General features: G+C 36.6%; 3 protein-coding genes across 12 annotated transcripts in view; 1 reads left to right on the forward strand and 2 right to left on the reverse strand.

Annotated features, from left to right (window-relative positions):
• The first annotated feature begins 1,984 nt into the window (after nucleotides 1-1,984).
• 3HCD (3-hydroxyacyl-CoA dehydrogenase) lies at nucleotides 1,985-10,129 on the forward strand. The gene is made up of 5 exons (XM_028185699.2): nucleotides 1,985-2,274; nucleotides 2,549-2,824; nucleotides 5,017-5,102; nucleotides 7,695-7,909; nucleotides 9,761-10,129. The coding sequence occupies exons 1-5, from the start codon at nucleotides 2,161-2,163 to the stop codon at nucleotides 10,000-10,002; spliced, it is 933 nt and encodes a 310-aa protein (XP_028041500.2). The 5' UTR covers nucleotides 1,985-2,160; the 3' UTR covers nucleotides 10,003-10,129.
• A 3,604-nt stretch (nucleotides 10,130-13,733) lies between these two features.
• Taf9 (TBP-associated factor 9) lies at nucleotides 13,734-16,820 on the reverse strand. The gene is made up of 3 exons (XM_028185710.2): nucleotides 16,251-16,820; nucleotides 15,007-15,229; nucleotides 13,734-14,631 (listed from the first exon to the last, which is right to left on the reverse strand). Exons 1-3 carry the CDS (start codon nucleotides 16,616-16,618, stop codon nucleotides 14,512-14,514), a joined length of 711 nt encoding a protein of 236 aa, XP_028041511.1. The 5' UTR covers nucleotides 16,619-16,820; the 3' UTR covers nucleotides 13,734-14,511.
• Nucleotides 16,821-18,115: 1,295 nt separating this feature from the next.
• Nucleotides 18,116-25,727, reverse strand: part of bsk (mitogen-activated protein kinase dJNK) — a 113,507-nt gene continuing 105,895 nt past the window's right edge. For all 10 annotated transcript variants that reach the window (XM_089736404.1, XM_028184567.2, XM_089736403.1 and 7 more), the window contains 8 exons: nucleotides 24,870-24,999; nucleotides 24,126-24,224; nucleotides 23,623-23,721; nucleotides 22,648-22,782; nucleotides 22,071-22,200; nucleotides 21,263-21,420; nucleotides 21,049-21,174; nucleotides 18,116-20,641 (listed from right to left, as the gene is read on the reverse strand). In XM_089736404.1, coding sequence (XP_089592530.1) covers nucleotides 20,477-20,641; nucleotides 21,049-21,174; nucleotides 21,263-21,420; nucleotides 22,071-22,200; nucleotides 22,648-22,782; nucleotides 23,623-23,721; nucleotides 24,126-24,224; nucleotides 24,870-24,999 — 1,042 coding nt within the window. In that variant the 3' untranslated portion in view covers nucleotides 18,116-20,476. The remainder of the gene's footprint in view (nucleotides 20,642-21,048; nucleotides 21,175-21,262; nucleotides 21,421-22,070; nucleotides 22,201-22,647; nucleotides 22,783-23,622; nucleotides 23,722-24,125; nucleotides 24,225-24,869; nucleotides 25,000-25,727) is intronic.

Genomic DNA, 25,727 nt, shown 5'->3' on the forward strand with positions numbered 1-25,727 from the left:
TCAATCATTCAATCACTCCGTAGAGTTATACCATTTGTTCAAACATTCCAAACCAAACTATTTACTTAAATTTTACGTTATATCGTCAAAAGATAAAAACAAAACTAAGTCCGGATAATTTCACATATCCATCCATACTTCATTACTTGATACGGTACTATTTTAAGTTATTTTACCACTGGATATTTTTTAAAGCACTAGATAGGAAGACGAGCCTAAAGTCTGTCTGTATGAAAGTAAAGAGATACAAGCGATTGTCCTGTGCAATAAATATGAGGCACTACGTAATGTACCGTCCGATTAGTCTCCTCCCAGCGATAGGCAAAATTTACGAACGACTCCTTCGGAAACGCCTCTGGGACTTAGTTACCGCGAACAAAATATTAATAGACGAGCAGTTTGGATTCCGCGCCAAACACTCGTGCATACAACAAGTGCACCGCCTCACGGAGCACATCTTAATAGGGCTAAATAGGCGTAAACAAATCCCGACCGGAGCCCTCTTCTTTGATATCGTGAAGGCGTTCGACAAAGTCTGACACAACGGTTTGATTTACAAACTGTACAACATGGGATTGCCAAACAGACTCGTGCTCATCAACCGTTCGTTTCGATATCAAGTAGAGGGAGCTCGCTCTCGCCACAGTCATCTGACGGCCGGAGTCCCGCAAGGCTCCGCGCTCTCCCCGTTATTATTTAATTTGTATATCAATGATATAACCCGGTCTCCGGAGACCCATCAAGCGCTCTTCGCCGATGACACGGCTATCTACTACTCGTGTAGGAAGAAGTCGCTTTTGCATCGGCGCCTCCAGATCGCAGTAACCACCATGGGACAATGGTTCCGGAAGTGGCGCATTGATATCAACCCCCCGAAAAGCACAGCGGTGCTCTTCAAAAGGGGTCGCTTTCCGAATACGACTTCGAGCATCCCACTCCCTAATAGGTGCGTTAACACCTCGCCGTTAGCCCCATCACTCTCTTTGGCCAGCTCATACCGCGGGCTTCGAAGGTCCAATACCAAGGCGTCACCCTCGATAGAGGGATGACATTCCATCCCCACATCATAACGGTACGCGACCATGCCGCCTTCATATTAGGACGTCTCTACAAAGCAAACTTTCCCTCTGTAATAAGGTAACAAAACTCTACAAAACTTGCATACGCCCCGTCATGATGTATGCAAGCGTAGTGTTCGCTCACGCGGCCCGCACTAACTTGAAACCCCTTCCGGTTATTCCATCCCGATTTTGCAGGATAGCCGTCGGAGCACCATGGTTCTTCAGGAACGTGGATCTCCATGATGACCTGGAACTTGACTCAGTTAGTAAGTATCTACAGTCGGCATCATTGCGCTACTTGAGAATGCGGCACGACATGAGAACCCTCTTGTCGTGGCCGCTGGAAACTGCATACCCGATCCTGTAGACCGAATGGTAAACAGTCGTCGCCCAAAACACGTCATTACGGATCCTCCCGATCGATTAACGGTGCTTTTAGGTACCACAAGCACCGGTCACCGTCCTAGTCGAACCGGTCGCTTGCGACGAAGGGCTCGATGAGCGAATTAACCCACAGCTCACTGAGTTTCTCGCCGAATCTTTTCAGTGGGTCGCGTTTCCGTCCGGTGGTAGATTCTGCGAAGCACTGCTCTTGCTAGGGTCAGTGCTAGCATCACTCCAGCTTGAGCCCCGTGAGCTCACCTACTAGTTAAGGTTACGCTGAAATAGCCTCTCAAGGCTATCAGCTTAGGTAGGGAAAAAAACGTAATATACGACGACTATTTAAAAGCACAGGAAATGGTGAATTCAGTTTTAAGTAAGATTTTAGTATTTCCCGTTTCTAATATTAATCGGTTTGTAGATTTAAAAAACAAGAATAAACGTAAAGCTGTACGCTATTTTCGGTGTACCATACAACGCTAACTAAATAAATTCAAACAGCTCATAATTTTAATTCGACAATCAAACGAGTTTCGTAAATAACTAGTAGCTGTAGGTACGTACATAGTAACAACTAATAGCCACCCGTGCATCCAATACCTAATACTTACCTACCTAGTAGCATAATCAAATGAACTTTGGAATTAAGTTTTACACTGTTAATATTTTTTTATAATTTATTCTATTTTATAAGCCTAACTTATAAATAGATTCGAAAATGATGCAGTTTAAAGTTATCGTAAGAAATTTTTCAAGTTCCTCTGCAATGCAAAGTGCTATCAAGAATGTAACGGTTATTGGAGGTGGTCTAATGGGCTCCGGCATAGCCCAGGTGAGAAAAAATATTCGATTAGATAGTTTATTATATTCTATAACATATTGAATAAAAGCAGTAACAACTGTTTCAATTACTGTGAATGGACTGTAAAAGTAACTTTGAATAAATTTAAAACTTTCAATATTCAATTTTCTAAATCTATTTAATATGAAAGCTGTGAAAAATGTTACGAGCCTTAATAAATTCTGTTAATATTATAAATTTAACTGGAACAAGATAAATACAAAAGCGCAAATAGCATGCAAACAAATTTCCTTCCCTTCTCTAGGTATCTGCCCAAGCAGGACAGAATGTTACCCTGGTTGACGTCAGCAATGATGCTTTGGCTAAAGCCAAGAAGAGCATTGGCACAAACCTCAGCAGGGTCGCAAAGAAGATGTACAAAGATAATCCCCAAGAAGGAGAGAAATTTGTGAATGACTCACTAGGAAGGATTAATACTGCAACTGATGCAGCAGAGGCTTCCAAATCTGCTGATCTGGTTGTTGAGGCTATTGTTGAAAATATTGATGTGAAGCATAAATTGTTTAAGCAGCTTGATGGCGTATGTATTGTTTTATTTGATAATATTTATTTTCTAGATTTTACACCATTATGTATGTTTATTTTTGAATGGAAAAGCAAACAATATGATCTTAAATAAATAAAATATAGTTGATAAGCAGTGAGAATGGTCTAGAACTTTTAATAAATTTTTCATTTAAGGTTTATTCACTATTCATAATCACTAACAATATTATATTTACTTAGTTACTATTAGTTTAATTGAATTAGTGTAGCTTAGGTTGGCAGTATAGCTTAAATTTTTTGCAAAGCAATTTATCTGTTCCTGTAATAATTGGCCCAATGCTAGAAAACAAAAAGACTGACTTACTAATGATAGCAAACCACCTGTGTTGATAAGAGTAAGATGCCTGCTGTACTCGTGTAGAGTTATATGACTATCTCTGGGGTCAAGTTTTATACCTATTTTTTCAAAGGAAATGGATTCCTAATACACATTTGTGATTAGCTTTTTTTTTATTATTGCTCAGGTTTGTGGAGGAGGTCAAGGCACCTGTTGTTAAATGGTTATCAGAGCCCATAGATATCTACAACGTAAATGCCGCCACCACCTACCTTGAGATATGAGTTCTAAGGGCTCAGTTTTTATAGAACAACGGCTGCCTCACCCTTCAAACCGAAACGCATTAGGTACTGCTTCATGGTAAAAATGGGCAGGGTGGTGGTACCTGCCTGTGCAGAATCACAAGACGCCCTACCACCAGTAAGCTTCAATGTTGAAGTGAATAATGTTGATAAATAAGTATAAAAAAAAAAAATATATATATATAAAAGTTACAAAACTTTGCGAATTAGGGATTAGGAAACTGTAAGACCAGCCTGAGTATGAAGGGGATAAACAACAATTATAGACTTCAAGTTTATATCTCAAGGTGAGCTACACTCATGTTATGATATCTATGAGGTCTTTTTATTAATTATCACCAGATAAGTCTTATTTACTATAGTTAATATAGTGAAGATCTTCCACTGAGCAGGCGAAATTGCAAGGTAGACTGACAGTCTACATTTTATCATTAGAAAATTGTACACAGTAGAATTTCAAGCAGAAAACTGCATATGATGCTATTACAATAATCGAATTAACAAAAAAAATGCTCCCAAGTAAATATCTTCGGAATAAAGGGTACTTTAAACACATAGGATGCCGCATGAAAAATAGAGTTTTTTAATTCAGGCCACGGTGCTCACTGGTGAGCCTTATCTTACTGAACCGTTCAGGCCATGAGGGTCACCCGTGAGCCTCGTGAGGGTTCCGACGTAAACGCTTCTTACAAGAAGTTAGCCACGTAGCCCATAGGGCAAATCGAACGCCTTGGTTTTCAAATACAATAGAAAATTGTAGTTTTTATCAATGATTAATATATCTTAAAAACTAGACAGTTAATAACTTTTAGCTTCCCTGGAAAATTATAGCATTTTATACATTTTGAACGAAAATCTCAAGTTGATAAAAATTACTGATTCTCTGATTTTGGCTTGGTCCCCAATGGTATATAACGCTAGGTCCACCGGTGCGCCGCGTGGCGTTCAACTTGTTAACATAATGAACAAAATATTCTTCTGTCAACCTTTAATGTTTTACGCACTGGTATCGTAATATGATTCGTAGTAAAAAAATAAGGCCACATAACAAAACATGCGAATTTGTAATTTTTTTTTTAGCTTAGATCGGTGTACGAGTATACGACCCGCCTGATGTTTACTGCTTTTTAGAGTCGTAAATGCGGCTATACGCCTTGAGACATGAAGTTTCGAGTCTCAATGTACATAGTATAATATACCCCTGTATATACTCGTAGGTATTGAAAAAAAAAAAAAGGTACATACCTATCTTGAGAATGTCCATAGCCCGATTGAGGCATCTATCAAATATCTTGTGTTAATTTTTTTTTTTTTTATTGCTTAGAAGTGTGGACGAGCTCACAGCCCACCTGGTGTTAAGTGGTTACTGGAGCCCATAGACATCTACAATGTAAATGCGCCATACACCTTGAGATATAAGGTCTCAGTATAGTCACAACGGCTGCCCCACCCTCCAAACCGAAACGCATTACTGCTTCACGGCAGAAATAGGCGGGGTGGCGGTACCTACCCGTGCGGACTCACAAGAGGTCCTACCACCAGTATAAATATAATTGTTTCGATAACTATTTCGTTTTTATATTACAGGTAGCTCCAAGTCACACTATTTTCGCATCAAACACGTCTTCTCTATCTATAAACGAAATTGCATCCGTCGTAAAAAGGAAAGACAAGTAGGTATCTATACTTAATATTATAAGGCTGAAGAGTTTGTTTGTTTGAACGCGCTAATCTCAGGAACTATTGGTCCGATTTGAAAAATTCTTTCAGTGTTAAATAGCACATTTACCGAGGAAGGCTATAGGCTATATAACATCACGTTAAGACCAATGCAAGCGAAGCACCAATAAAGAATGTTTCAAAATCGGGGTTTTAATCCCTTTTGAGAGCTTTCACTGCGTGCGCTGCGGAAACGGTTAAAGTTTCGCTAAAGTAATATATGAGAGAATTGTTCCCCTTTAAAAGATCTAAAAAAAAAGTCTGTGACAGCATATGTCTATATGTTAAGGTTGGCTCACTATAACTTTTTTAAGTTAAAACAAATTTGTTCTAAAAAAAAGCACTTTTTGTGAAGGTGTTTTCATAAAGATCATAGTAATCCTTATCCAAATAAATACGTTATTCATTACAACATTGAAACACCCCCAAATCACTTCAAGATAGGCTTTGACAATTATAGATTTTTGTGGATTTCTCAAAGATCTCATCATCAGATCTTGATGTAAACAAGACCATTCGGGAAGTCTACCCTTTCGAACAACAAAAAAAAGAATTATCAGAATCGGTGAACATACATAGATAAAATATTATGGTCGAATTGATAACTTCCTCTTGTGAAGTCGGTTAAAAAGCGTGATTTTGGTACCTTAAATAACTCCTTAGAATTCTATAAATCAACAATATTTTCACTTTCTACGTAAATGAAGAGGCGGGTAAAATTTAACGTTAAGCCAAAGTAACTAATCCACGCGGACGAAGTCGCGGGCAAAAGCTAGTATTTAATAAAGTGAAACTTTAATAAGACACTCTGAAGATCTTGAATATTTCTGTTAATAAATATCCTCAACTAAAGTCTAAGTCATTTATATTATCTCCGCATGGGTTATGCTAGCTTTACCGAACGTGTAAGCAAACTCACGGGCTCAACCTGGGAGATTCTGCTAACACTGGCCCTAGTAAGAGCAGTGCTTCGCGGAATTTACCACCGGATCGAAATCGCGACCCACTGAGAAGATTCAGCGAGTGGCAAACTTCAGCAAACTCAGTGGGCTGTGTCTGTTTTATTTACACGACAAACCCTTCGTCGCATTCGACGGATTCCATCGGGAGGTTCCAAAATGAGTTAGAGCAAGGATGAGCAAAACGCGGCCCCCAAGCATTTCTAAAATTGAATTAATTTCATCAACTTTCTCGTTCCTGTTCCTCTTTCTGTACTTTTCTTGTTTGTTTTTATCTTGCATTAAAATTTCTATATCAAATCTTTATTTTTTTAGTTTTAGTTTTTATTCTAATATTTATTATAGATAAAGTTTCGTTAATTATTAATAAGAGTCAACCTACGTGCGGGTCGGCCAAAAAAAATAATTAAATTGGCCCACAATGGGCCTTAAAAAGGTTGCTCACCCTGATTTACAGCATACCAAATGTTAGACTCCCCGCGCACTAGGCAGCCAGACGAATATATGGCGTTGTATGGGAGCCCGATTGGCGAATGTATGTGGCTGTTGTCAGTCCCCGCGCACTTGCTGTAGCAGCCAATGCATATTCGTTTTGCCAAATGATAGTTATATGACACAGCATGTTTGTACAATATCTTGTATTTAAAAAAACCGGTCTGGGTATGTATGAACATCTTTAAAATAGTTATAGAATAATCTTCTTGAACGCCGTTCTAGAAAAAGAGGATGAATCCAGTGTCTTTTCTTTGCTTTGCGTTTTTTACGAGATAAAGTCCAAATCGCTTGGCGAAAAGATCAAAAATTGGCGTCGATTGGCTGCTATAACTGGCTGCTCAAATATTTTGTTGTTGCCGTAGTCTCGCTGCCTAGTGCGCGGGGGGCCTTACTTTCCTTCATTGATTTACTAGTCAAAATGGACAAGTTTGTTTGGTCTATCTTTGACCTTAACGAGATCGCTACAAAGTTACGCACGGTCACTAACTAGGCGAATCCGAAAATTCATCAAGATGGTCCACATACCCGATCCTGTAGACCAATGATAAACAGTCGACGTCGGCCTAAACACGTCATTACGGATCCTCCCGATCCATTAACGATGCTTTTAGGTACCACAAGCACCGGTCACTCGTAGAGCCCTTCGTCGCAAGCGACGGGTTCGACGAGTGAACTAACACATATACACAGCCCACTGAGTTTCTTGCCGGAATTTCTCAGTGGTTCGCATTTCTGATCCGGTGGTAGATTCTGCAAAGCACTGCTCTTGCTAGGGCCAGTGTTAGCAACACTCCCGGTTTGAGCCCCATGATCTCACCTACACGTCAAAGAGAAGCTGAAATAGCCTCTCAAGGCTATCAGCATAGGAAGAAAAAAAAAGGTGGTCTAGTCGTTTCGGAGTCTCTAGGGAACACACTAATGTACACATACCGCCACAAATAGAGTGAGATGGAAAAGTCTCTCAAAAGCCGCAACCAAGCATTAAGACATACGTAACCACGAGCACTCCGGCAGTAGTGTACGACTGAGAAGAAGGGAACACACACATGAACTGTTTAAATATATAAATTTATATAAGAGTATCTTCCTCAGATTTGGCGGTCTTCATTTCTTCAATCCGGTCCCAGTGATGCGTTTGCTAGAGGTCGTCAAAGGCAGTGAGACATCGGAAGCTACATACAAAACTATGATGGAGTGGGGAAAGTCGGTCGGCAAGACCTGTATCACTTGCAAGGATACCCCTGGTTTCGTTGTGAATAGACTGTTGGTGCCTTACGTATGTGAAGCCATTAGATTGTACGAAAGAGGTTTGTAGATATTTTTTTATAAGTATTTGATGATTCGAAAGGATCTTTGTTCCGGTTTAAATAAGAAAGAGCTACTAGTGTAGTTTGAGCATCATATTAATCATCATAAACAAGGGTTGAAAAAGTTAGGCAATTGTAGGTACTGGCTTTGGTGTACTCAAATCAAATCAAATCAATTTTTTTTTATTCAACATAAATGAAAGTACATACTTGTTGAACGTCAAAAAGAACTACCGCCAATTCACAAAAACCAGTCTCCGTCCTGAGAAAATCTGGCAAGAAATTCAGCGGGCATGTTTTTTTTTAAATATAGATTATTATTTTTTTAAATACATACATATTAGATTATTTTTAAATATTCATTTTTACAAGGAGTATTATAACGTAACAATTATTGCAATATTGAAATTTCCGGAGCGAGCAACTGATTCCCACTTTGTGCAATCTTCTAGATCAGTGATTCTCAACCTTTTTTTTGTTGCGGCACATATTTAATGATTTCAAAATTTGGCGGCACACAAAAAGAAAAAGATAAAAATTATTTATTTACTACAACACACTGCATAAATAGTTTATCAAAAAATTTTAATATACGAAATAAACTAAAATATACTATAATTTTTTTGTGTGGATTTAAATATATATTCATGTTTAAAATATTTTTCTTTTAAAATGATATAATTTAATAATATTAACATTATTATATAATCGCAAAATTTAGCGGCACACAAAAGTGCCGCGGAACAGTGGTTGAGAATCACTGTTCTAGATAATCATTGACTTTATAGTTAGCTTTATTGCACAGATGTTCTTTAATAGTTTTCTTAAACCTATGTATATGTAGGTTCTGAACATCTTGTGGGATTTTGTTGTACAGGCGCACAGACAAACACCCGAATGAATTTCGTATCTTATGTAACCTACTCATCGGCACAACAAGCTTGTGTTTGCTCCTAGTATTTCTATTATGTAAGTCAGACTTTTTAGGAAACTCCTCAATACATCGAACATACATAAAATTTTCAAAAATGTACTGGGATGGCATAGTGAGAACTTTAATTTCTTTAAAATTTTCCCTCAGGGATTCCCTGGAGTGCATGTTATAAATAGCACGTATAGCTCTTTTCTGCAGAATAAATATCATTTCTACATCGGCCGCATTGCCCCATAGCAAAATGCCATAGGACAATACTACAAGTACTACTGGTATTTCTGATATTCTGACTATTCTATTTTTATTATTTTACTTAGTTATTTACAAACTTAAACACACATGTACCTGCTGAAACCTGCACTCAGTAATCCTTTATATGAGAGAATAAGTAGCCTCACTAACAGGCTACAGTCTTGTGACAGTAATAATTTACCATTAGGTCGGCATAAGCCGCTCCGTTTTCTATGATAATAAATACATATATCGAACTTCTTACAAAACACTATAATTAAAATAAGATCAATATAACTGCCCCCATGGTGTTTATTGGACATGATAATGTGAATATCTCCATTATTATTTCTGGTTTGGTATATTACCACACACTGGTACCACATTGCTGGTGGTAGGACCTCTTGTGAGTCCGCGCGGGTAGGTACCACCGCCCTGCCTATTTCTGCCGTGAAGCAGTAATGCATTTCGGTTTGAAGGGTAGGGCAGCCGTTGTAACTATACTGAGTGAGATCTTAGAACTTATAAGATGGGTGGTGCATTTGCGTTGTAAATGTCTATGGGCTCCAGTAACCACTTAACACCAGGTGGGCTGTGAGCTCGTCCACCCATCTAAGCAATAAAAAAAAAACATAACTTGTGACCTCTTGCTCTGTGAAACTATTGACCGCACTGAACATTTCCAGGAGATGCATCAGCTCGAGACATTGATATAGCAATGAAGCTCGGCGCTGGCTACCCCATGGGTCCACTAGAACTGGCCGACTATGTTGGCTTAGACACAAACAAGTTTATCTTGGATGGCTGGCACAAGAAGTTTCCGGATCAGCAACTGTTCAAACCTATACCCTTGCTAGAAAAGCTTGTTGCTGAAGGAAAATTAGGTGTGAAGACTGGGGAAGGTTTCTACAAATACGAAAAGAAATAATATTATTAAGCATAAACAAACAACATTAGACCTAAGACATATACACTGTGTTTTTAGTTATATTTTATATTCAGAAATCAATATAATATCAAAAATTTTAATAGAATAAATTATATTTCAAGTTTTATTGATTGTGTTTGACTTATCTCCATAAATAATGAAAATGATGACTTCCCTACCTAGCATATACCAATCTAGTATGCAGGACTTTTAAAAACACAACCATGCCTCGAACTATTAAATAAATTCAGACCAGGGGTGAGCAACCTTTTGAATCAATTGGCCAATTAATTTTTTTTTTTTAACTCATAATAATTTACGAAGCTTTACATATAATATTAGAATAAAAAATGAAAAAAAAGGTAAAGAATTTACATTTACTAATGCAAGATAAAAACAAACAAGAAAAGAACAGAACAGAAACGAGAAAGTCGGCGCACAGTGGGTCGATTCTATGATTTTAGTGACTTAGGGACCAACTTTGTTTTTTTATAAATTTTTTTATGTAGATAGATAGAGCTCGTTAATCTCAATAATAATTGTTTTGGGCAAAAATTACAAAAACTTTATAGTTTGGTCAGAAAAATGTGTTTTGTGATTTTTTTGTATGGAGCGGGTCACATTAATTTAAATTCCTGCTAAGTACCGCGAGGTCCCGTTTTGAAACTTTATTTTCCTTATACCTTGTCTAGTCTACTATCATTTGATGCTATGAACATGTGCATAAAGTTGCAACTCTGCCAAATAAATGGATCGAAAAAATTTAATAAATACATAGAATAAAAACCTTTATATTTTTTTTCGTAAGTGCTTTTAGGTTAAATTTGATATGGATTAGTAAGTAAGAGCACGTAATAATACCCATAATTACATAATACCTAACAACAATACATTTAGTAGGTCTCTAATTATGCAATATCTCTAAATATTATATATTTTGTTTCACCTTTCGATCTTTGGGTCAGAAAAAGAAGATTTTGTAAAATATCCTCATTAGTCGACGTTCTACTTCTCATTATTGAATAACAACTCTCTGTATATTTCCGAAAATCTTTATTGCGAGCTTCCGCTGCCTCTTCCGAGAGTTTACCTATACGAATGGCACCAAAGTTCTTCTTTATTGTATATCACTGCCATGTGCCAACAATTTATGGATACTGGAAGGGATATATAATACCAGGCATATAAATTAACATACAATACTGCAGTATATCTAAAAAATTCGGAAAAATTGGAAACGCGCTCTCCAGATGCAACAGAGTGAAGAATCACGTGAAACCTCTATTAAATCTTTACGTATTCCTTTATGCGGGCTGTTTCTTCTGCATCCCTGAAAAATCTTCTGGCAGTATTGCCATCATTGGTTGTTCTTACTCCTTGCTTGACAACATCTATAAGTAAACCGCATTCCTTTTTAAACGCTTGCTGTATAGCACTTTTTCTGGTTGTTATTTTTTCTTTGTCATCGCCCCTTGCAACTCCATTTCTTGAAGTCCAAACGTTAAGACGTAAACAAAAAAAGTGTCATTTAAAAAATTATCTCACAGGAAACTACATACGATGAAAAAATTGTGAAGTAATAAAATTATATTTACCGATATGAAGTAAGCACTCCATGCATCTTATCCAGGCATGTAAAGATGGCATTCCACACTGGAATATTTCTTCATTGTTTTCTCTTTGATAAGCAAGTCACTCCAAAAAACTGACGGTTTTGCTTTGCAAATATCACAGACAGCAGAAAATGTTTCTGACAAATATGAGGTTATTTTGCCGTCTATCATCATCATGTGCAATTGATGCTTAACTTCAACTTGTTTGATTTTTGATGGCTGAAGTCTTTCTATTTCTTCTGTTATGCTAGCTTTTATAATTGTCACTGTTGACTGCGTTTCTTTTGTAAATTTAAACATTATTGGACGGCAATAAAAAGTTGATGAGGGTAGGTCGTTTTCCCAAACAATTATTCCATCAAATTTCTGAAGCCTTATAGGAACTAGACTGACCATGAAAATAGTTGAATCATCAAACTCTGTTTCAGTTTTTTGTTTATAATTACTTTGACCTGGGGCTCTATCAAAGCCTATTTGCTTATAAGCAGTAGCTCTCTTGCAGACTCCAAATCTGAAGTAATCACATCTAAAAGCCTATATAGCGCCAATTTTAGTAATGCTTGCATTTTAATAGCAGCTCCTTCTTCAGTAATAATTACCTCGTCTTTCCCTGGATAACATTTGGTCTTTTCTTGCTTAATTTTATATTAAGAAGGGTATAAATCAGACCCATTTTCACTTGCTGCTTCTCTTAGGTTTATATACTGCCACTTCATTTAAGTGAAACCAATATTGCCTCATCGGGAGAATATGGACTACTTTTCACTTTACTTGTAATTAAATACTCCTTAACTTTTTCTAGATCTTCAGGGTGATTTGACAAGTGGTTCATAATTTCTCCTACATCTTCATTTCTAGTGTTTCTCAAACTAGCAATTGTAGTAGCTTTCATTTCATCCGGGGATAACGAAAGCGATTGGTAAATTTGTTCAATGCGTCTTCGTTTTTGCCTGGATCCCAGTTCTTCAAAAGGTTTTCGAGGTGCAAAAATAGATGTCGAGGCTTCTGTAGTACATTTGAGAGTGGTACATTTTCAACATCTTCAGTATTAGAAATCTCGAGCCTTTCATGTGCAGTGTTGATAGTTTCAGGTATCATTCCTTCGGGCCAGTTTATTGCAAATTCTAACCAATCATATTTTTTTCTTATAAACTGTGCTAACATGCGACTACTTCGTTTCCATATTGCACTTATATTTGAACAAAATTGCGTACAGAATTTTTGGAGCTCAACATTTTTCTCTTCGGTCACGTTTATTTGATTTTGTAGGAATTGAAAGAGTTTTTTATTATCAGACAGCGACTGTAGTTGCTCTCTTAAAATCATAATTCTAAATTGTTAACAAAATTATCAATTATAACGGAAACAGCAAGATCACAACGACAATCACGAGATGTTAGTAGTAGTACGAATAAACGAACACTAGTTAGTATATAATAAACATGGTCACTTTATACTTCCAGAGACAAACAAATGTTTACTATATTTTCTACTACCCAGTAATGGCTGCTTAACTAATTATCCTCATTAAATAATGTTAACTATCCTAATAATTAGAGAGATTGCTTAATTAGAGACCTACTAAATGTATTGTTGTTAGGTATTATGTAATTATGGGTATCATTACGTGCTTTTACTTACTAATCCATATCAAATTTAACTTAAAAACACTTACGAAAAAAAATATAAAGGTTTTTATTCTTTGTATTTATTAATTTTTTTCGATCCATTTATTTGGCAGAGTTGCAACTTTATGCACGTGTTCATAGCATCAAATGATAGTAGACTAGACAAGGTATAAGGAAAATAAAGTTTCAAAGCGGGACCTCGCGGTACTTAGCAGGAATTTAATTTAATGTGACCCGCTCCATACAAAAAAATCACAAAGCACATTTTTCTGACCAAACTATAAAGTTTTTGTAATTTTTGCCCAAAACAATTATTATTGAGATTAACGAGCTCTATCTATCTACATAAAAAAATTTATAAAAAAACAAAGTTGGTCCCTAAGTCACTAAAATCACAGTATCGACCCACTGTGCGGCGGGCCGCGTGTTGCTCATCCGTGATCTAGACAAGAATGAAATGAAACAGAAAGTTAAAAAAAACAATGAAACAGAAAGTTAAAAAAAAACCTTTAATATTTATATAACTTATCCTAAACTTAGCACAAAATTGATTTTATTTCCTATTACAAAAAGAGGTTGAGCTCAATGTGTCCATGAAATTGATATCTATCAACGATAGTTAGTGAATAATGCAACAGGAGGTAGAAAAAAATGGATACATTTGACTGACTTGCAAAAAATTTGATGATATAAAATAATAGTAGATGATCAAGTTCTGTGAATGCATTTTTATCTTACTCTGTTTTAATGCCTTCTTAAATGTATGTTAAATCACTGTAGATATCTTGTTCTCATCTAGAAAACTACAACACATAATATCAAATTCAATTCAAAATTTGCAAGGCAGCCAAGCTCACAAGGTCACAAATTAAAAAGAATCTAGTTATGCATCAAAATGGTATGCATTCACCTCCAGATCTTACTTAAATTACAGGGCACAGTAAGACAGCAGACAGTGACTCTTTGCATCTCAGATTCTCTTACTTAAATCTTTCTGTTATTATATTATCTTTAGAACTTTTGGCAAGCGGTTTCATTGAAATACGATTCATTTAAAAAAAACCATTAGGAAAAATTCCATTTTTTTTTCATTTCTACCTACAGTAATAATTAAAATACCCTTAGTCATATAAACCATAGAATCTGAGCAATTTGCATCATTAGGTTTTATGGAATTAATCACTAAACAAACATGGGATTAAACACATGATACTTTTTAATATCAAAATGTTGATTCCAGACAGAAAGATCGTGATCCTATTAATTATTTATAGATCATAATCGTCATCTTCTCTTTTCCGTTTGTGGCTCATTGGCTCGTCTGTCTCCATCTTGATAGGAGCCTGTGAGGAAGGACCAGCTGTCACTCTTACAGCTGGTTTTACTACCTGCAATATAATTCATTGACATTTAAATATTGTGCTAACTACAGAAATGTCAGAAATAATGTAAAGCAAATAAAAAATGAAAGATTAAAAGTAGTTTTAATTTATAATGTAAATTTCAATACATAATCAGATATAATAAAAAAAATGGTGACGCAATTTTGATATTATCAAATATAAGTTGATATTTAATTAGACAAAATAGATAATTTCGTTTTGTTTATATCATAATATAGATTATCAGTTTTCAACATTTAAAATTATTGTTAGGAAATAAAGAAACCACTTTTTAACAGTTCCAATCTGTGATGAATACGATAAAGCATAGTGTTGTCTATTTATCTATTCTATAATTTTAAAATGAAACCAAATTCTTACTTTACTGCTCGATGAAAATTTCAATACAGGTTTTGTTCCGAGACTGGTTTTGGGGGTGCCCACATTCACAATTGCTCCCGGAGGTCTCTTCATAACGACTGTCTGTTGAGGTGCTTTGGATGTGGTGACCGTTTTTATGGACGGGGAAGGGGTTATTGTAGTTTTTGTGATCACTTTCTTGGTTGCTGGTTTCAGTTTGTAATTACAGGATGACAGGCAGTAACTGGAAAAATGAATGTTCCCTGTATTCATGCAGCGATTTACAAGTTAACCATATTAAGAGGCTTTGGGTGTTAAGGGAATCTTATCAAAATTAATTAAAATTATTCCACAATTTCCTCTGTTAGCGGAATTGGTCCATAAAGCATTTTTATTCATCATTTTTACTATTATACCAGGCTCCCAAATGCAATCATTGGTGTTTAAGGAGTATTCTGACATTATTTCAATAAAGTTTGAAGAGTTCTTAGTAATAGGCAGTATAAAAGCATCAGTAACTACTTACAAATTGTAATAAGACAAGCTGTCACCTAAACATATTGTTTACAAGAAGACTTTACTGAACTTTGAATGTTAAGCACAGTATTTAATTGAAGTGTAGTTGCAATCAATTCATGGTGCGCAAATTACATACGTCTGGTCTAAAGTGGAGTATTTTTCCCTCAAGTCCGGTGATTGAACCTTGAGCAATTTCAGGTAATCCTGATTTTAGAAGAATAGAGGAGAATAAAATCAAAGGCAGCTAAACGCCTTAATGTCGTAAAATGGATTAACAGTGGTGCTATCTTGTTTAGTTAGTTGGACACTCTTTAGTGTTTTCATGTTATAACAAATGTAGCTGAATCTCTAACAAATTCAGTTAAAAAAAATTATTTTTACTCTGTACTAAGTACTAATAAACGAAGTTTTATCATTTAAAATTCAGATTGTTAGTAATATTCTCATTCTTTATAAATCTGCTTTAAAATAAAGAATATCGTAGCTATCCGAACAGTTATTTCAGCTTCTCAAACCGGGAGTTGCTAACATTGGCCCTAGCAAGAGCAGTACTTTAATGGATCAGGAGGATCCGTAATGACGTGTTTAGGGCTGATTTTTTGTAGTTTACCTGAATATTTGACAGACTTGGATTTAGCTGCCTTTGATTTTATAGGCTTCAAATTACCTAAGCCATACTCACGAAAGATAAATATAATGTGCTGTGAGATATAGGATTAAAGTGTGCTTCATTTTCCAATACTTACCGATCTGGAGGCAGTCGTAACCCGCAATGCGGCTTTATCAACGGTAGAGGATTAACATTCTTGACCCTCGCGATCTCCAATAACACTTCACGAGGCGGGGGATTCGTGAAGGACTTGTCCAACTGCATTTGAGCTGACAGTCTCACATCATCAAGATCTATAGTTTTCTTTTTTGCGTGGTTTGCAAATATCCTTGCATCATCTAATACTGATGTGACGTAGCGATATGTGAATTCTAGGAGCTGGTTCACGACTCTCGGTTCATAGTCAGTGATACCTACTTCCTTCATGATGGACATGATGACTTGGGCATCTTTGGGAATGTGCTTAGCTTGACCACCCGATTTGGATTTGTCTTTCTCTGACATCTTGTAGTTTTATTTGTTATTTTAATTTTAGACCGAATTATTTCTGATTTGTTTAAAAATCTTTTTCTTAGTCATAGTATTGGCATACTTTATTTTTGTAACAATGCTATAAAAACAACACTTGTGCTGTGATTGTGACAGTGACAGATCTATGTTGTTTGATGACGATTGTCAAGTAAATTCAGGCTGTCAGTGTCAGCCATTCTGAGCCATTGACATCTTCATTTCAGAACACATTTAAAAGTATATCTATCTCTCTATGGTTGTTGTCAGAACTTGGAAACAAAAAAAAAACTGGTGCGCGTATAAAACTTGGTGCACGTGAAAGAAGTGAAACTTCAATTTATCTCGAGAAATAAGATTAACTTAGAAAGAAGTTGTTACCAGTATTCGATGATTACCGAACGCGTCCTTTGGTTTTACAATAATAATATTTTTAGTGATAATTACTTTTATTTAAAATACCGCCTTCTGTAAATAATTTAGAAACTAAACTGTTCACACCGATGGTCTTGCAATGTAGTAGTTAAACGAAATCCAATAGATGTCACTAAATTAAAAAACGACCTAACTCGCTTAGCACTTTCCCTCTCTCCACGGTTGAGTGGTTCTCGAGACGCCCTACCTATTTTCTTACTCTCGCTCTTCCTAAATTGTATCTTTTCTCTCTAGCCGTAACGAATGTGTCGCGAGTTAAATTTCACTCTCAACGCGCCTAAAGAAGTTTTACTTCAAAAAATATATAATGAATTCCTTTTTTCTTATTTATTTCGTTCATCAAACAGCTGTACAGTTAGTTAACAAAACTAAGTAACTGGTTTCAATATCTCTACTTTCAATACCTTTATCTTTAAACAAATGTATACGCTTATCCCGCACTGACTTACGAACAATATATTACCTAGATATTAAATTTCCTTTTATGCATTTACATTCAAAACAGAAATCATTTTTCTTATTTATTTATCTTAATTAAAGTACTCAAAATAAAAAGATATATGTATGTATATTATTTTTCGGCAACATTGTAACAAAATGAAAAACTGGTTTGTATTATTTGGTTCATTTAATTTTAGGATTTTCTTAGATTTAGTGAATATTAATAATATTCATTTATCAACCGTCTATAAACTGTGAATTGAAAAATAAATTAGAATAGATATCCATAATCTGGTCTTTTTTCTGCCGCAAAACAGTCAAGTGTTCCCGTTTGATGTTTCTTTGTTCTGTTGGAATTTAAGCAATTGCTTGCCTTTCGACAAGTTACACAAAAAAGTCAAGATAGGTATCCAGTTAATAACTGTAACAGTCTGGCAGTTTACTTTACTAAGATAGCCAGTTCTGATTAGCGCCATGTTCAGTTCATTCATTCGTTCATGAGACAGTATCTTGGAAGTAGGACTATTTTAACGATGGTGAATCAACAAGAATTGTTTCTAAAGTCACTGAAGGTTGGACATGGGTTTTGAAGGGTATTAAATAAATAAAACATACAACTATAATAACCATTTCGATTTATTCAGTTAAAATATGAAATAACTTACGTGTACAGTAAAAATAAGTATTTTCAGATATCAATCCAATTGTTAAGTGGGTCGCTTCGGACGCTGACACGTCGCAGCACGGCGATACCTTCACGAAATGTACTAGAATATCGCTAATGATTACATTAATGTAATATTGTATTAGGTACATTAACTAATACATGGACAATTTGGACGTACACTTGTCAATATTATTTATTTATATTAATTTAAGATAAAACGTATTTATACATATAGAAACAGTTCACTTTGCTTTTGTTCCATTCAATTGCAACAATCATTACGACATACACAAGTTACGAATGACATTAGTCTTATAAAATACAAATGAGAACAAAAGTAGAGCGAATCGGTCTAATAGATGTTTCGTAGAGAAGTGACGCGCGCGCACACATACACACGCGCGTACGAATGCACATATTATTATTGCTGTTGTCATAATGGCGCCATAACGCCATCACCAGATTAGTATCCGCTACAAATTGTGCTACACCATGAATATTATCACGACAATCGTCCATCACTAGCACTTAAAACTTATTATATCACCTAATGAGGTTTCAAACGATAAACTACGGTGTACCTCACACATTCATTACTAAACGAATGTTTTCGATCTAAACACGCAAAACAACTGGAAATTCTACAGAGACGGACTGCGTTCGTATGTAATATTTTATTAGTAATTAAATGCTATTTATGTTCCGAAAAAAAGGCATTCATATTTATGTGTATATACTCATTCATCTATATAGATGAATGTTGCCAAGTAATTTATCGTTATATTTCCGTTTATTATCAACTAATTTAGCGTTAGAAGTTTATGTAATGTAATGTTTGAAGAAACTTCTATATTGTCTTTACTCATTATAAATACTTATGATGTAATGATGAAATAAGATAACTTTTATCGATTTCAAATATGAAGCTTCAAATTTTTTGGTGAAACTATTATTATTCTTTATAACGGTAATTAAGTTCCGTTATGTATGTAATTTTATATTACTGTTTTTTTTTCTCATGTGTTTTACGTATCTCTGTTTCCAGTTCCGTTCTAAATCCAAGGGTGACGTGTGTGAGGCTTCCTATAAGTAACTACTTAGGTAAAAATGTACTTACGCTAGTCGCAGTGAATACGATATCAACAACCTAACTAATCTCTAATTACCGAAGAACTATTAACATCACAAAATCCCAACTATCAAGATGTATGTACGCGACCAAGAAAATAATGTTTTACATACGCACGGCCTCACTCGCCTTTGTCTATGGCCTCGATTTACACCTCTATGGTAAACGCGGGAAACGTTTTTTTTTTTAATTTCTTCATCGATTTCGGAATTTTAAAGTGAGATATGCAAACGGTTATAGTCGATAAGCTTAATATCGAACGCATTAAACAACTAATAATGATTGCACGTTAATTATAATTATACAATAAAATAAAAATTTAAGAAATAAAAATAAAAATTTCAATTACATTCGATAACAACACAGAATAAGCTCAACTTTCCGTATCATTAACTTCGTACAGCTAGTTTACATCGTTACGTACTTTATATTTAAAATAAATCAATTCAAATAAACAATTGCATAGCATTAAGATCCATAAATATATATATATAACATTTATTTTTCACAGCTTATCAAAATTGTTGTCGTTACAAAAATATCCAAACGTATGAAAATATAGTGGACAAAAGCTGAAGTCGTCCCCGCGTCGGGTTCGCTAAAGGCACTCCGCAGTGGGAATTATTACTCGAGTGGAAATTACGAACGAGAACTCAACTGTGATGGAGAGAGGGAGGGGGGGAGGTAGGGGACAAACAGAGCTTTTGAAAAACGTTAAAAAGCGCATTACAGCCTTCACACTAAACAATAAAACTTATGCTACGAATATAATACGTCATAAGAACGGGAAGAAACAACGTAACGGGGCGATAACGGATCTGAAACAACAAGCGGGGGGACGCGGGGGACGCTGGGGGGGGGAGTCGTGTTTGGCCCAGCGCAGCCAGGAACGTATGTCCTCGAGGGATTCCCTCGGAAATTGTTTAACTTCGACCAATTCTACGAAAGGTATATTTCCCGATTTTTAATTACAGACATTCTCGAAGGATCTTTATGAGGACTGTGTTAAATAGTATCTCCAAAAACAATCACGGGTTATTCATACAAGGTACCACTCTATTTTGTGTTACGGTTTATAAATTCACATCGTTTTCACATAGGGAAAAGGTTTTGGGTGTACAATACCCTATGCGCAGAGGGTGAGTAGTGTTCCTTCCTGGCTACGAGAGGGAGGGGGCGGTGCCTACGTGGTGAGTGCGGGCTGCGCGTGGTCGGCGGGCGGGGGGTGCGGGGGCGGGGGGTGGGGCGGCGCGGAGTACTCGACCACCTCCTGGTAGATGAGCTGCTTCCACTGCTCCACGGTGTGCTCGCGTTCGTCCACAGAGTGGTCGTATGAGGCCGGCGCGGGCTGAACACAAACACCGCTCAGTTTTTTATTGTTTCATTGCCTTATGCTAATACCAAAATACTTTGAAAATACACATGCATCTGAGCTTGGCTACCTCAGACCCTCCTACTTCCAAGTCGGGCACACCGACTCACTTGGTATCAAGTTCTTTACAGTTAGGATCCCACGGACATCTCTGCTGTCCACAGCAGGACATCTAATGGAAGGATGACCCGCCCTTCAAACAGGAACGCGGCAGAAATAGGCAAGACTGTGGTACATACTCGTGCGGACGTTTCCAGAGAGCGTGGCTGCTACGGGCCGGCGCAGTGCGTGGCCAGTGTCAGTGTCAGTGTCAATGTCAGTGCCAATGCCAATGTCAGGGTCGAGGGTCAGTGTCAATGTCAGTGTTAGAGCGTGGTACTCACCGCGTTGACCTCAACCTCGTCGTACCAGACGTTGATGTAGGGGTGCAGCAGGGCGTCGTCCACGGAGATGCGGCGCTCGGGGTCAATGACCAGCATGCGCGACAACAGGTCGCGGGCCTGCGACGCCTGGGGGAGGGGGGAGGGGGGGGGGAGATCATCAATACGGCGTCGACATCGGTGACGTCACGGCGCAGTCGGACCGGCGCGTGGTTACCTTGAGTCGGTTGTGCTCGTTGCTGTCGCTGGGGAACAGTATGTCCGGGAAGAGCCGCTCGAAGCTGTACCCGGAGTAGCGCGGTCTGTTCTCGACGTAGTTGCGGACCGTGGGCTGCAGCCGGGACATGAACGCGGCCGACGGCGTGCCCAGTTGCTCTGGTGTACAAGAACAACTGTTATTACAGCGGCGTGCCCTTGTCAGAGACGGTCAGCCGCCTATACGCTTTCAAACCAATATATCTCTGGTAAGTTTGTATGATTACGTTGAAGGTAGAATCGTTGTCCAGCGTTCCTTGAGAAAACTGTTACTGTTTTAAATTTACAACCTAATGATCGACTCAATTGTTATATTTGACTAATACTTTAACACGCAATGTAATACAGTTTAGAATCGGAGGACGCAAGGGGGGAATACCCGACGTTTTCGTATGATGCGAGAAACTACCTTAAATTTTCAGTGAAGATTGTTATAGATAGTTATTACAATTAGTTTACAAAACACATATTATTTTTGGTTATTTTAAACTGCGGTGTGTTGGAATTATTCTCATCTAAAAGGAAATCTCTTTATCTCCCTCTAATCAAAGGGAATCTCTTTATGTCCTATCCTCCGTCTGATATATGGCCTGCCTACAGCCACTTCAGTAGCAACAGACCGACCGGACTGGACATCAATTAGAGAGGCCTATGTTCAACTGTAGATAGTGGACAGGCTGCGATGATGATGATGAAAGGCAAATCATTCAAAGGCAATCCGGGAACCTCTGCATTAATTACAAGAGATCCAGAGAGCGTCACCGACATACCGATGATCTTGTTCCACTGGTCGATGTGGTCGGTGCCGGGGAACAGCACGCCGCCGCGGATCATCTCCCCCATGATGCAGCCCACGGACCAGATGTCCACGTTCTCGGTGTAGCCCATACCCAAGATCACCTGAAACGTGCCGACAGTAAAAACTTTTAGGTTTCCATAGTTATATTATTATATCCTTGTAGTCGTCGTGGCCTAAGGGATAAGACGTCCGGTGCATTCGTGTTGAGCGATGCACCGGTGTTCGAACCCCAGGCGGCTACCAATTTTTCTACCGCGCGTTTGGGATGGTATGGACATGTGATGAGACGAAATGAAAATGTGGTTGGTAAGGTAAGTGTTAACTATGTGGAAGGATACAGAGGAAGAGGTTAGAGCTAAGAAGAAATGAATGGATTGCGTGAAAGACGATATGGGTAAGAGGGGAGTGAGCGAAGAAATGGTATATGATAGAAAAGTATGGAAGGAGAAAACATGTTGCGCCGACCCCAGGTGACTGGGAAGAAGGGCAGGAGAATGATGATGATGAATAAATGTATTGGTTATGAGTGAAGCGAGGGATGGTCCCACCTCCGGCGCGCGGTAGTAGCGCGTGACGACGTAGGGCGTCATCATGAAGGTGGTCCCGGCGGTGCGAGCCAGCCCGAAGTCCAGGATCTTCAGCGTGCAGTCGCTCTTCACCACAATGTTGGACGGCTTCAGATCCTGATCGCGAACCGAATCCAATATTAACTTGAAATACTCGATTTCATTGGCTCGTTAGTAAAAATAGCTTTATTATGAATTATTTACAATAAATATGTCAAACAATTACATATGTACGATAATTCGTTTTATAGGCGTACCTAATGTAAGTTATAACGGTTAAAAATTATCATTGAAAAAAAAAAAATGTTTCTGTAGTATGAAGTTCTTAAATCAAATGACATTACAAAGTAGGATGATAAAAAAATTGCTCTAGTTTTATTTCAGCGACGTCACAGTTCAGTAAACCATTATTACGTCACAATTAGCACGATACTCTTGTTTGTTTGTCTTGTTTATATTTTATGTTTTATTTTAAATATGCATTTTTAATTTAGTATAAATAGTTAATAGCTTCGAACGTAGTAACTTATAAAAAATTTATAAAACTTAACTTTACTTAACTTTATAAAAAGCTACTAACATGGTAGATAGGCATTTTAGGTGAGCAACTTTGTTAATTTTCTAAGAACACATGGGCTCATAAGGATTCGCATCCAGAGCCGTATAACACTCTCAAAAAAATATATCTAAGAACACGTTTTTAAGATATCTTTGTTAATGTTCGAAAATCCTGTTCATTTATTTTATAAATCTTTTCGGCCCGTATCTTGCATCATAGGAAGCATAAATTATTCAATTTACATGAGTCTATGGGCAAAATGATAAACTGTTTAACCTTATTAAAACTGGTTCCGAACAGTTTATCGACACCAATAAATATCATTTTCACAATTGTTCCATTGCAACTGAGACTCAGTGTTGCCAGCCAAAAGGTTTTTTTTCCCTTCAAATACGAACCCGATGAATGATTCCGGCGAGGTGCAAGTGTTTGATGCCGCACAGCATCTGGTACAGCAGATAGCTCATCCGTTCGTGATCCAGATCCATCTGAATCACCTGCAATTAGCATTTTAACGCTTTTAGTGCCGAACTTGTTTCAATACAATTTACAAAAATAGCCAAAATATTTCTCAAAAAAAGTAGGTAATTTAAAAAAAAACTAAAAAAAAATACATTTGTAAATCAATGCATACAATGGAAAATATTTTGAAATGGTTCTTTATAAACGTTATTTTAGTTTATTAAAACATTATTGTTTATTTGTATATTGTGAATAAAATTATATCCTTACATTATAAGTTAGATTAGTTTTCGTTATCGTGTTGTTTTATCGTATAATTTTACTTACTTACTTACTATCGTTTTACTTATGTCTTTTATGTATCTTTTTAGCTTGTGACGTGTATTGTGAGCCTAATAAATAAACAAATAAATAAATTAATTAATTATACAGGACTGACTTGGCACAGATTAGCGTCCATCAGCTCCATAACCAGGTAAACGTCTTGGAACTCCTCGAGGCTTTTCTGCGGCGTGAACGCGTTTAGCAGACCGATTATCTACAAACAACGCCATATAATTAATGAAACCTTTATTGTCATGCTAGCAATTCCTTTATTGCCATGGAAGAACTGCAATTTAAATGCCGGCTGCATTGTCAAGTCGTTGACTAGAATCTCTTAGGCCAGGGGTCGACAAGCAGAAGCCAAATATAGATTGCACGTAATTGGATTTTATTTAAGGTGCCATTTTTTAGAACATATTATCGAGGGGTGAAAGGTTATTTGGTTTAAGCGAATTTTTTTAAACTTTACAAGAGAGCCATTTAAAGGTTACCATTTTAAAAAATATATTACGAAAAAAAAAACTTCTTTAACTATTTGAATAGAGTAAACTTAATTGAAGTTCAATTAAAACGTCGAACAATAATAATAATCAACGTTAATACCAAATAAAAAGCACCTTTAATTACGAAAATAAATTTCGCGTATTAAGTGAAATTTCGCTAAAACCAAATGTTCTTTCACCCCTCGATATATTTCTATAGCCTATTATTTACAAAAATTTTACTCTTTACAAGGCAAGATAGTAAGCAATATTTTGTACCTACACTAAATATTTCGCGAAAGAGTCGTAGCTGTCGTATCAAAGGGCCGCGGGTTGTCGACCACCTTTTTAGGCAAATAGAAAATAACCAAGCTTACATTTTTATGGTTGACAAGTTTCATAAGTTTGAACTCCCTGTAAGCTCTTTTCGCGTGCGTCACGTTCTGAAACGGACGCGATAACTTCTTTATGGCAACATTCTGTTGCGTCACCGTGTCGTATGCGGCACTGGAATACAAAACCAAACAGTTTAGCTTTCAATTTTATTTATTTTTTATCAACACCTAGAAATCGATGAGCAATCATTTCATATTATAGATTCAGATTCATGTTCAGCGTGGAACAGAGTGAAAAAGGTCGTGGTTAAAGTTCATTTAAACTAAAAATCAAATACCATAAATTTAACACCGTAATGAGTTAAGAATTGTTTGTGGTTTTTTAGTGAATAATTTACCTGCTTGTAGACACCCATTGACATAAAGAATAAAAAAAACTTATTAATAATAATAAATATAATATTTGTAAATAAATCAAATGGCTGTTAAAAAAAACACAGAGTATTGAAAGTTATTAAGATAAAGCCATGCATATTAATGTAATGACGAAAGTATGTACATAGTACCAAAAATTTACCTATTCAATACATAAAAATCAAAACGATGTCTTAATAATATTTATAATACAGATGATAAATGTGCAATACTGAAAACTCGTATGTCAATAAAAAACGGCCATTCTGAAAAAAAAAACCAAGAGCGGGAATTAAACGTCACACACACTCACTCGTTAGCCTTATTCCAGAACGATCCTTTTTCAACATTTTTAATCAGTCATCCAATAAACCGAAACAATGGACACCAATCGTGAATTTCATCCATCATAGAATTTCTTGATAACAACATTTTAATACTAATAAAATCACAAAAATACAAAAATAAATCCGTTGCACGCAAAAG

Source organism: Bombyx mandarina, chromosome 03, assembly GCF_030267445.1.
Source record: "Bombyx mandarina strain Sakado chromosome 03, ASM3026744v2".
Lineage (NCBI taxonomy): Eukaryota > Metazoa > Arthropoda > Insecta > Lepidoptera > Bombycidae > Bombyx > Bombyx mandarina.